At 41.3% G+C, this 12,314-nt stretch overlaps 1 protein-coding gene across 1 annotated transcript; it reads right to left on the bottom strand.

Annotated features, from left to right (window-relative positions):
- Positions 1–694: 694 nt before the first annotated feature.
- Positions 695–1,627, bottom strand: LOC138652223 (olfactory receptor 5V1-like). The gene has a single exon (XM_069742993.1). It carries the CDS (start codon positions 1,625–1,627, stop codon positions 695–697), a length of 933 nt encoding a protein of 310 aa, XP_069599094.1.
- Between the last annotated feature and the right edge of the window lie 10,687 nt (positions 1,628–12,314).

Raw genomic sequence — 12,314 nt, 5'->3', positions numbered from 1 at the left:
GCGTTCCCGCGCAGCGATGCTCCCGGCAGCTAGCGTTCCTGGTAATACATTGCGAAATCTCGCGAGAAGTCGCAGTCTTGCGAGACCGCGACGCTGGCTGCCGAGAGTATCGGTGACGCTGCTTGGGACTTTGGTAGGTGAGAATATTGCAATTTTTAATTTTTTAAAATTATTTTTCACATTATATCTTGTTACTATTGATGCTGCATAGGCAGCATCAATAGTAAAAAGAGAAAGAGGGTGAGCGAGAGAGAATTTCCCTGACGGGAAATTCTTCCACGCATGCTCAATTTGAAAAGGCGGGACCCATAGCTGGATTCTGGCTTTTCACAGGCATCGACGCATGCTGTGCCCATAGGCTTCCATTGTAGCCAGTGACGGGCAGTGCAGGATGCGTCGCTGACCGATTTTCCGACGTGCGGAAAAAACGTTCCTCTGAACGTTTTCTCTGCCTGATGGACCGTTATTTATGCAGGATCCAGTGCAAGACGGATGAAACGGATGGCCATCCGTCATAATCCGTCGCTAATACAAGTCTATGGGAAAATGCAGGATCCTGCTAATTTTTTTGCAGGATCCTGCATTCTCAAAAATTGACGGATTTTGACGGGAGGTGAAAGACGGAAGTGTGAAAGAGGCCTAAGGTCAAGTTTTCTACTCTCATCACCATCATCACCGCCACTTCCACTGCAAGTTATGTTCCAGTCATCACTTTCTTCAAGGCTTTCTCCAAGGCTTTCTTCACCTCTTTGTTTCTCAAACAATAGATAATAGGATTTAACAATGGGGGCAGTATACCATAAAGAACAGACGAAACTTGGACAACTATGAAGTAATCTCCAGAACTTGGACCATTGTAACTAAAAATGCCAGTAGTGTAGAATATAGTGACAACTATGAGGTGTGAAGAACATGTGGAGAAGACCTTCTGTCTCCCTTCCGAGGAGCGAATTTTCAAGATAGTGGAAATGATATGTACGTAAGAATTCATTACAAGGAGAAATGGAGACATCCCTAAAAATATAGTGACCACATGTAACAACACTTGGCTCCCCTGGATGTTACTACAAGCTGCTTCCAACATTGGAAGGACATCACAGAAAAAGTGGTTGATGTGATAATTTCCACAAAAAGTCAACTTCAAGGTCATCAAGGTGTGAAACGCAGCATTCAGCAATCCACACACATAGCACCCAGCAACGAAGCCTGAACAAAACTTCCTATTCATAACAACATTGTAACGAAGAGGGTTACATATGGCTACATAGCGGTCATAAGCCATAGCAGCCAGGAGAAGACATTCAGATCCCCCAAAACAGACAAAGAAATATAGCTGTGTGAAGCATCTATGGAAGGATATTCTCCTGTTACCTGTTATAGCATTGACTAGCATAGCCGGGAGGGTGACTGTAGAGTAACAGACATCTAATAAGGATAAACAGCTCAAGAAGAAATACATAGGGGTCTGAAGATGGCTGTCCACCTGGATGATGCCAAACACAGAAACATTTCCAAAGATAATCATTATGTAAATAACGGCAATAAATATTGTACAAAAGACCTGTACTTCCAAGAATCCAAGCAGAATAAAATCATTCAACAACGTGTTATTTTCCATCCCTGTCATTTTTCAAACCTGAGAAACAAAAACAGAGATTCATTGTCAGCAGATTTTTGCAATCTCACCTGAGAGCAGTGCAATGTAGGCAAAAGACCCTGAATCCAATGATGTATCACTTAGATTATTGGGTGCCACCATTCTTACACAACCAGAGCTTTTAGTCTTAGAATGAAGCAGAATTAAGAAAGCTGTCCCCCCACACCAGGCTCTTCATGTATAAAGTCCATAGACAGTGAGGTGCTAAGTTGCCGGACTAGTCATCTCTGCCATGTGTCCCTGGTTCTGTATGCACTGACATCAGCTGCTGGCCTCTGATTGGCCAGCAGCAATGATTGCTGCACCCAGACCTGATGGGTCTGTGCACTGCAATACACTTCAGCTGAAAATGGGTCCGAGAATGCACACCCAGCTGAAGCATTTGCTGGTGATAGCATTAGTTACACCCCTGCATAGAGATTTTATTATGGCGACTGTCCAATCAAAATATAGCATGGTTTTGAGTAACAGAAAATTAATGAGAGAATAAGCTATCATCTCTTATATGGATGAGGCGATTCGAAAAATTGAAAGGGATTAAGACCAAGATATTGTTATTGGGAGGGAAGAAAACCAAGACATTGTTATTGAGAGAGAAGAAGACCAAGACATTGTTATTGAGACGGAAGAAAACCAATACATTGTAACTGAGAGAGAAGACCGAGGCATTGTTATTAAGAGGGAAGAAGAACAAGATGTTGTTATTGAGAGGGAAGAAGACCGAGACATTGTTTTTGAGAGAGAAGAAGACCGAGACATTGTTATTGAGAGGGAAGAAGACTGAGCCATTGCTATTGAGAGGGAAGAAGACCGAGGCATTGTTATTAAGAGGAAAGAAGACCGAGACATTGTTATTGAGAGGGAAGAAAATCAAGACATTGTTATTGAGAGGGAAGAAGACCAAGACATTATTATTGAGAGGGAAGACCACCGAGACATTGTTATTGAGAGGAAAGAAAACCAAGACATTGTCATTGAGAGGGAATAAGACCAAGACACTGTTATTGACAGCAAAGAAGACGTAGACATTGTTATTGAGAGGGAAGAAGACTGAGGCATTGTTATTGAGAGGGAAAAACCAAAACATTGTCAATGAGAGGGAAGAAGACCGATATATTGTTATTGAAAGAGAAGATCAAGACATTGTTAGAGAAGATCAAGACATTGTTATTGAGAGCAAAAAAGACTGAGACATTGTTTTTCAGAGGGAAGAAGACCGAGCCATTGCTATTGAGAGGGAAGAAAACTGAGGCATTGTTATTTAGGGGGAAGAAGACCAAGACTTTGTTATTGAGAAAGAAGAAGACCAAGACATTGTTATTGAGAGGGAAGACTACTGAGACATTGTTATTGAGAGGGAAGACTACTGAGACATTGTTATTGAGAGGAAAGAAAACCAAGACATTGTCATTGATAGGGAAGAAGACCGAGACATTGTTATTGAGAGGGAAAAAAACCAAGACATTGTCATTAAGAGGGAAGAAGACCGAGACATTGTTATTGAGAGCAAAGAAGATGAAGACATTGTTATTGAGAGGGAAAAAGACTGAGACATTGTAATTGAGAGGGAAGAAGACTAATACATTGTTATTGAGAGGGGAAAAGACCGAAACATTGTTATTAAGAGGGAAGAAGACTGAGACATTGTTATTAAGAGGGAAGTAGACCAAGACGTTGTTATTAAGAGGGAAGAAGACCTAAACATTGTTATTCAGAGGGAAGAAAACTAAGGCATTGTCATTGAGAAGGAAGAAGACCAAGACATTGTTATTGAGAGCAAAGAAGTAGGCGTTGTTATTGAGAGGGAAGAAGACCAATACATTTTTATTGAGAGGGAAGAAGACCAAAATATTGTCATTGAGAGGGAAGAAGACGAAGACATTGTTATTAAGAGGTAAGAAGACCGAGACATTGTTATTAAGAGGGAAGAAGACCGAGGCATTGTTATTAAGAGGGAAGAAGACCAAGTCTTTGTTATTGAGAAGGAAGAAGACCAAGACATCATTATTGAGAGGGAAGAAGACCGAGACATTGTTATTGAGAGGGAAGAAAACCAAGACATTGTTATTGAGAGGGAAAAAGACCAAGACATTATTATTGCGAGGGAAGACCACCGAGACATTCTTATTGAGAGGAAAGAAAACCAAGACATTGTCATTGAGAGGGAATAAGACCAAGACATTGTTATTGAGAGCAAAGAAGATGTAGAGATTGTTATTGAGAGGGAAGAAGACTGAGACATCGTTATTGAGAGGGAAGAAAACCAAAACATTGTCAATGAGAGGGAAGAAGACCGAGACATTGTTATTGAGAGAGAAGAAGATCAAGACATTGTTATTGAGAGCGAAAAAGACTGAGACATTGTTATTGAGATTGAAGAAGACTGAGACATTGTTATTGAGAGGGATGAAGACCAAGCCATTGCTATTGAGAGGGAAGAAGACCGAGTCATTGTTATTAAGAGGGAAGAAGACCAAGACTTTGTTATTGAGAGGGAAGAAGACAGAGACATTGTTATTTAGAGGGAAGAAAACCAAGACATTGTCATTAAGAGGGAAGAAGACTGAGACATTGTTATTGAGAGCAAAGAAGATGTAGACATTGTTATTGAGAGGGAAGAAGACCAATACATTGTTATTGAGAGCAAAGAAGAAGTAGACATTGTTATTGAGGGGGAAGAAGACCAATACATTGTTATTGAGAGGGAAGAAGACCAAAATATTGTCATTGCGAGGGAACAAGACCGAGACATTGTTATTAAGAGGGAAGAAGACCGAGACATTGTTATTAAGAAGAATGTTTAAAAGGAAAAACCAGGAAGGGGGACACTTTGACTACTGGTAAGGAAAAAAGTGATGATCGCTGGAAATTGAATTTTGTGACAACATTCAATAGGGGCAATAAAATCATAAGAACTGTGCTTTCTAAATATTGGTACATCTTGAAGCGTGACCCTGTCTTGGGAAAACATCTCCCTGATAAACCAGGGATTACATATAGAAGGGGTAAAACTTTGAAAAATTTGGTGGCCCCCAGTAAATTAAAAAAACAGTTGGATCCAAAAAGAAAAAACATTTATAAAAATAAGGATCAAACTTTATGTGGAGTTCTTCAAGGCACCGGAGTTTTTAAATGTAACTCCAAAAAATGTTGCACCTGTGGGATCCTAGATCATGGGGCTAAAACTATTAAATGCAATAATACTGGTGATGTCTTTGAAATCTCACAAAGACTCACCTGTAGTAGTGATCATGTTGTATATGTCATCACATGCAGTTGTGGTTTGCAGTATGTGGGACGCACTGTACAGACACTGCGGTCCCGCATTAATGGCCACAGAAATAGAGCAAAAAATGGCTTTTTAAAACATAGTCTCTCAAGGCATCTACTACTTAAACATAATAAAATTTTTAACATAAAAGTAACTCCAGTGGAGCAGATAACCTCTGGAGTTGCAAACAGGAATGCTCTTTTAAACAGGAAAGAAACGTTTTGGATATATCGTTTGGGAACATTATTTCCAAATGGATTGAATGATATCATAGAGAGAGTTTAAAGGATTTTTTTTTTTTCTTGTGTTTTTTTTTTCTTTCCCTTTGATATATTTATTTATTTATTTATTTTTATTTTTATTTTTCTCGCTCTTTCTTGCATCAATGTTAACAAGGCTGTATCAATCAGTGGGTGTTTTCCTGAACTTGGTCCACACCCCAAATCAAGTTTCTGAGACTGGGATAAAAGGTGTGATACTATATATAAGTGTAATTGAATTTTATACTAGTAGGATTTGTACTGTGTTTTTATGATACCTGAAGAAGGATATATACTGTATCCGAAACGCGTTGTATCTCTTCTATTTTAAGTTATGAAATAAAAAAATATGAAATATCATCTTTGAATGTGAGTCCTGGGAAGCGCTGCCATTCATGGGCTGGATGTGCTTTTCTTGAATTGTTATTAAGAGGGAAGAAGACCGAGACATTGTTATTAAGTTCACACTGAGGTTTATGATGGCAATTTACATGTCAGAAAATCTGTCTCAGAAGCTAGAAGTTCTGTTTGGTTTTTTTTTATGCTGCTTTTGCCACTGATTTTTTTCAGGCAACAATGCCTAAAGAATTGACATGAAAAATGAAAAAACGGTACCATGTAAACTAAAGGTGCTATTCTTTTTGGAATCAAAAGGAAGCTTATTCAAAGAGCTCCAAAATCCTTGTAAAAAAGCCATGTGTGAATATACTCTTAAGGGGTCTCTCACACGAATGAATAAATCAGACAAGAGCAATCTGTGGTGAAATATGTGTGTATATATATATATATGCGTGTGTGTGTGCAGTGGACTATGTATAAATTTATTGTGTCACTGGCAATAATGTAACATCTGTCCTGAAAAGCTGCAGGTCGCACCCAGGTGTTAATATGTATTTTCCTGAGACAAGTAGACTTCTGTCTACAATCTCACCAGGGGGTTGTGCTGGAAGCCAAGAAGAAAGGTAGCATTTGACACCTCCTAACTCTTGGAAGAGAGATGTTAATTATGGCCTGATAGTATCTCTGTGAGAACTTTTACACAAAGGATCTCAAGAGAAAATAAAATATTAATTGGGGGCGCGGCCATGGTCCAATCAAAAAACAAGAAATTATGATATTAACCTGAGGGGCTGGTCTAGAAACCTGACCTCCAGACCAAAGCTATAAATTGGACCTGTATACAGAGAAACATGTACACATGTGAGGGCAGCCTGAGACACTGATGTGTTCCACCAACTCCATTCACCCCCTCAGGGAGCAGAAAGCAAACTACCAGTTAGATGATTTCTGTACATTTTCTCCTGTTTATTTTTATATTGTTTTGCATAAGTTGTATGTCTTTTTATTATCATATTTTTATACCTTTTCTTACTGTAAGCACTGAACCTTTTTGTATTAAAGTATAAAACTTTAACAAGTTGAACCTTGAATGTTCTAAAAGAATCCATAGCCTAAGGTGTGTGAGCCTTATAAGTGGTAGACATTATTAGTATTAATATTTCTGGGACTCATCGCCCGTGTGTTCAATGAGTGGTGGCAGCGTGTATGAGCGGGTGTGTGGCCTGGGTCGATGTGTGATTTATGCTCCCATTACAGCATAGACAGAGGTTGAATGCTGGACTGAGAGTGGGGAATTGGATTAACCCTTGCAGGCATAACCCAAGTCATGTGCTGAGAGCGGGCACTTGATGAATTAGTGACACCACGGAGAAGGGATCCGTGACACAATCCATTTAAAAATTGGATTGCACTCGAACCAATGTTATACTATGTGGTAGTGCAAATCTGCAATGTTTTTTCTCATTTCAAATTGCCCTGAGGAAAAAATTACAGAATGATGCGAGTGCATCCATGAATCAAACCGCATTCACCCATACAAGTCTGTGGGTGCGTGTAAAACATCAGACTGCACATGGATGTGGTCTGAGTGTAGCCTGATTACTGTGGACGCCAGCAATGGTGGAGATGGTGAAATTACTTTGTTCATCTCCTCCACACCTGTGCTGTGATTCTATCATGCAAGAAAATTGAAGCACAGAGCTCTGATGCTAGAGTCAGACTCTGACAGTTTGAGCCAAGTGTCATTTGCATAACTGGCCCTGATTCTCTTGTATGAGAGAATCGACAGCTGTGTGATGTCAGCCTTAGGCTAGAGTCACACACAACGTATAAAAATAAGGTGTTAGGGCTGGCGGAATGCACCAAGTAAATATAGAGATGTTATTTGGTGCGTTCGCAGCCCGGGGTCCACCGTGCAGGAAAAAAACCTGCTGCTGACAAACGGCAGCACAATATGGCGGTAGAAGCGAACTCTGTTGCTTCACAGAGTCTCTATAAAGAAAGGACTGTGTCCTGTTAAACTCCACAGGAATACACAGTAACTGCTGAGCAGATAGCAGCTAGTGGTCACGCAGTCCAGGAGGCAAACATACAATCTCCTCACCAGAGGAGCCGGTATTCTAGTGGCTTATTTCAGCCGGGGCCCTGAAACCAAACACACAATCTCCTCACCGGAGGTGCCGGTATTCTAGTGGCTTATTTCAGCCGGGTCCCTGAATACACCCAAGCGTGACCACACTGGCACAAAACTCATGTCATGCATTGATACTAGCGCATGGCCGTGCGGCCATGCAAACCTTATATAGCTGCAGCACGTACAGGACCTTCCTAGAAGGACCAATGAGAGGCTGCCACAGAGCCTGAGGAACTACAGGACCTTCCTGGAGAACCAATGGTCTTGCTGCAGTATCTAAGCATGTGACCCTTGATCTCCAATGAGAGATCTTACCCTGGGCATGCTCAGAAAGGGAAAAGCAGGGCTTAGTCCCAAAAGCATCTGCTCGCCGCTGCCCAACACTGGCTTCAATGGCAGAAGCTGGAAAAGCAGCAGTAACCCTTTGCACAGAGTCAGACTGAGCGAGATGCTGGGACCAACATCTCCACTGAGCAGGCTCCATTGCGGCAGGAGAAGAATGGGAGACCGCAGTGGAGATGGCCCGAGATTCCCCCTGTGCAGAGGCGGGAACTCGACCCCCAACATAAGGTCCGTTTTTTTACAGACCAAATACGCAGAAATGTTCCCTGAACAGTGATCCGTATGTCATCTGTAGGCAGGGTGTGGCTGCGTATTTTGCACATGCAAACCTGCGTATGGCATCAGTATGGCATCCGTACAGCGAGATTTTCTCGCCGGCTTGCAAATTGGACATGGAATGGATCCATGGGCTCAAATATTTGTGAAAACATATATACAGTCTATATATATCTATATATATATATATATATATATATATATGTGTGTGTGTGTGTCAGTGCGACACACATATATATATATATTTATATCTTTATTTATATTTCATACAGAGCTAGATAGCAGAAAAGCCGGTAATTCAATTGCCGGCTTTTGCTATCTCCTTATCAAACCTGACAGGATATGAGACATGGTTTACATACAGAAAACCATTTCATATCCCTTATTTTTTTAGATATTCCTCACTACTAATGTTAGAAGTGTCTGTGTGCAAAATTTGGCAGCTCTAGGTGTTAAAATAAAGGGTTAAATCACGGAAAAAACTGGTGTTGGCTCCAGTGCAATTTTCTATGCTAGAGTGGGAAAGCCAGTGACTGAGGGCAGATATTAATAGCCTAGAGAGGGTCCTTGGTTGTTGGCCCCCCCGCTAAAAACATCTGCCCCCAGCCACCCCAGAAAAGGCACATCTGTATATGTATGAAATAGAGGCCTTGCGACAGCTTAATGTAAAACACTGTTATAAAAAATTGGATGTTAACCCACTTGTGGCATATAAAGTCCAATTGGATTTCATGCTACAAAAGGCTCGTGATCTGGGGCTAATTACGAATAGAATGTTGGAAGGACTTAACCCCTTCATGACCTTAGGATTTTCCGTTTTTCCGTGTTCGTTTTTCGCTTTCCTCCTTCCCAGAGCCATAACTTTTTTATTTTTCCATCAATATGGCCATGTGAGGGCTTATTTTTTGCGGGACGAGTTGCACTTTTGAAAGACATCCTTGGTTTTACCATGTCACCATGTCGTGTACTAGAAAGCGGGAAAAAAATTCCAAGTGCGGTGAAATTGCAAAAAACGTGCAATCCCACACTTGTTTTTTGTTTGGCTTTTTTGCTAGGTTCACTAAATGCTAAAATGGACATGACTAATATTATGATTCTCCAGGTCATTACGAGTTCATAGACACCTAATATGTCTAGGTTCTCTTTTATCTAAGTGGTGAAAAAAAATTCCAAACTTTGCTTAAAAAAAAAATTGCGCCATTTTCCGATACCCTTAGCGTCTCCATTTTTCATGATCTGAGGTCAGGTGAGGGCTTATTTTTTTGTGTGCCGAACTGGCATTTTTATTTATACCACTTTTGTGCAGATACGTTCCTTTAATCGCCCGTTATTGCATTTTAATTCAATGTCGCGGCAACCAAAAAAACGTAATTCTGGCATTTCAAATTTTTTTCTCACTACGCTGTTTAGCGATCAGGTTAATGCTTTTTTTATTGATAGATCGGGCGATTCTGAATGCGGCGATACCAAATATGTGTAGGTTTGATTTTTTTTTAATTGTTTTATTTTGAATGGCTATAAGGGGGGTGATATAAACTTTTATATTTTTTTTATTTTTTTCACTTTTTTTTTTTTACTTTTTTTTTTACTTTTGCCATGCTTCAATAGCCTCCATGGGAGGCTATAAGCTGGCACCACTCGATCGGCTCTGCTACACAGCAGCGATCATCAGATCGCTGCTATGTAGCTGAAATGCAGGCTTGCTATGAGCACCGACCACAGGGTGGCGCTCACAGCAGGCCGGCATCAGTAACCATAGAGGTCTCAAGGACCTCTATGGTTACTATGCAGAAGCATCGCTGACCCCCGATCATGTGACGGGGTCGGCGATGCACTTATTTCCGGCCTGATGGCTGGAAGCACCGGTTATATGCCGCTGTCTACGTTCAAAACAGCTGACATGTCCCGGCTTTGATGCGGGCTCACCGCCGGAGCCCGCATTAAAGCGGGGGTTCTGACCTCGGACGTACTATCCCATCCGAGGTCAGAAAGGGGTTAACAACCAATCACCAGTGGTTCCAACATTCTATCTGACACCAAAAATACATAAAGACATGAATAACCCACCGGGTCGCCCCATTGTATCGGGTTTTGGTGGCCTCAATGAGGGAGTGTGTAGATTCATTGACTTCTATCTGCAACGTTGTGTAGAAACCTTGCCATCATTTATTAAAGATACAACAGGCATCTTGACTCGACTTAAAACTCATTATCTACCAATGTCCTTTTTTTGGGACGCCTAATCTTTTGCTTCTAGCAACTAAGATTTTATAATTAGGTCCAATTTTTTGTGTTGTGTTTGTAAAATGATTGTTTTCAAAACAGGAAATCATGTCATTGTCATTTGTAATTGAATATTCTTTGTTGTGAATTCTGTGGCAGAGCTCCCTCCTGTGGTCACAAGTAGTACTTCGGCTGATTCTCTCTGTGAGCTTCTGTTGGTGGAGGGAAGTGGTACTGCGGCTTCTGAGTTTCCTCCCTCGGGTGATCTGGTGAGGTCGTTAGGTGCTTCTCTACTTAACTCCACCTAATGCTTTGATCCTGGCTTCCTGTCAATGTTGAAGTGTTGGACTTGCTTTTCCCTGGATCATTCCTGTGGCCTGCTGCTCTGCATAGCTAAGTTCTTCTTTGCTATTTGTTTGCTATTTTTTCTGTCCAGCTTGTCTAATTTGTTGCTGGAAGCTCTGGGACGCAAAGGGTGTACCTCCGTGCCGTTAGTTCGGTACGGAGGGTCTTTTTGTTCCCTTTGCGTGGTTTTCTTTAGGGTTTTGTGTAGACCGCAAAGTTACCTTTTCTATCCTCGATCTGTTAAGAAAGTCGGGCCTCACTTTGCTGAATCTATTTCATCTCTACGTTTGTCTTTTCATCTTAACTCACAGTCCTTATATGTGGGGGCTGCCTTTTCCTTTGGGGTATTTCTCTGAGGCAAGGTAGGCTTATTTTCTGTCTTCAGGCTAGTTAGTTTCTCAGGCTGTGCCGAGTTGCATAGGCAGAGTTAGGCGCAATCCACGGCTGCCTCTAGTGTTGTTTGGAGAGGATTAGGGATTGCGGTCTGCAGAGTTCCCACGTCTCAGAGCTCGTTCTATGATTTTGGGTTATTGTCAGATCACTGTATGTGCTCTGACCGCTATGTCCATTGTAGTACTGAATTGCCTTTCACAACAGTACAGGAAGCCAAAAGTACTAATGATTCTCAATAGAGGGAAAAAAGAAGTTCTGAGACCATTTTTTTTTCTTTGCACTGTGTTTTGCCTTTTTTTTCCCCTAGACATTTGGGTGGTTCAGTACACAGGTGTAGCGATGGACATTAGAAGTCTGTCTTCATTTGTGGATCAGCTCTTGGCAAGAGTACAAAAGATTCAAGACACTATTGATCAGAAAGCTATTTTGGAACCAATAATTCCTATTCCTGATTTGTTTTTTGGAGATAGAACTAAGTTTCTGAGTTTCAAAAATAATTGTAAATTATTTCTGGCCTTGAAACCTCGCTCCTCTGGTGATCCAGTTCAACAGGTTTTGATTGTTATTTCTTTTTTGCGCGGCGACCCTCAGGACTGGGCATTTTCTCTTGCGCCAGGAGATCCTGCATTGAGTAATATCGATGCGTTTTTCCTGGCGCTCGGATTGCTGTACGATGAACCTAATTCAGTGGATCAGGCAGAGAAAAATTTGCTGGCTCTTTGTCAGGGTCAGGATGAGATAGAGGTATATTGTCAGAAATTTAGAAAGTGGTCCGTGCTCACTCAATGGAATGAATCTGCGCTGGCAGCTATGTTCAGAAAGGGTCTCTCTGAAGCCCTTAAGGATGTCATGGTGGGGTTTCCTATGCCTGCTGGTTTGAATGAGTCTATGTCTTTGGCCATTCAGATCGGTCGACGCTTGCGTGAGCGTAAATCTGTGCACCATTTGGCGGTATTACCTGAGCTTAAACCTGAGCCTATGCAGTGCGATAGGACTTTGACCAGAGTTAAACGGCAAGAACGCAGACGTCTGAATGGGCTGTGTTTCTACTGTGGTGATTCCACTCATGCTATC

The sequence above is a fragment of the Ranitomeya imitator genome, chromosome 10 (genome assembly GCF_032444005.1).
Source record: "Ranitomeya imitator isolate aRanImi1 chromosome 10, aRanImi1.pri, whole genome shotgun sequence".
In the NCBI taxonomy this organism is placed as follows: domain Eukaryota; kingdom Metazoa; phylum Chordata; class Amphibia; order Anura; family Dendrobatidae; genus Ranitomeya; species Ranitomeya imitator.
The sequence above is the reverse complement of the archived record's forward strand: the minus strand, read 5'-3'. Positions and strand labels throughout refer to the sequence as shown.

What these genes read in the sequence shown, in the direction of transcription:
- LOC138652223 (XM_069742993.1), bottom strand. Translation starts at nt 1,627, where the DNA reads ATGACAGGGATGGAAAATAACACGTTGTTGAATGATTTTATTCTGCTT.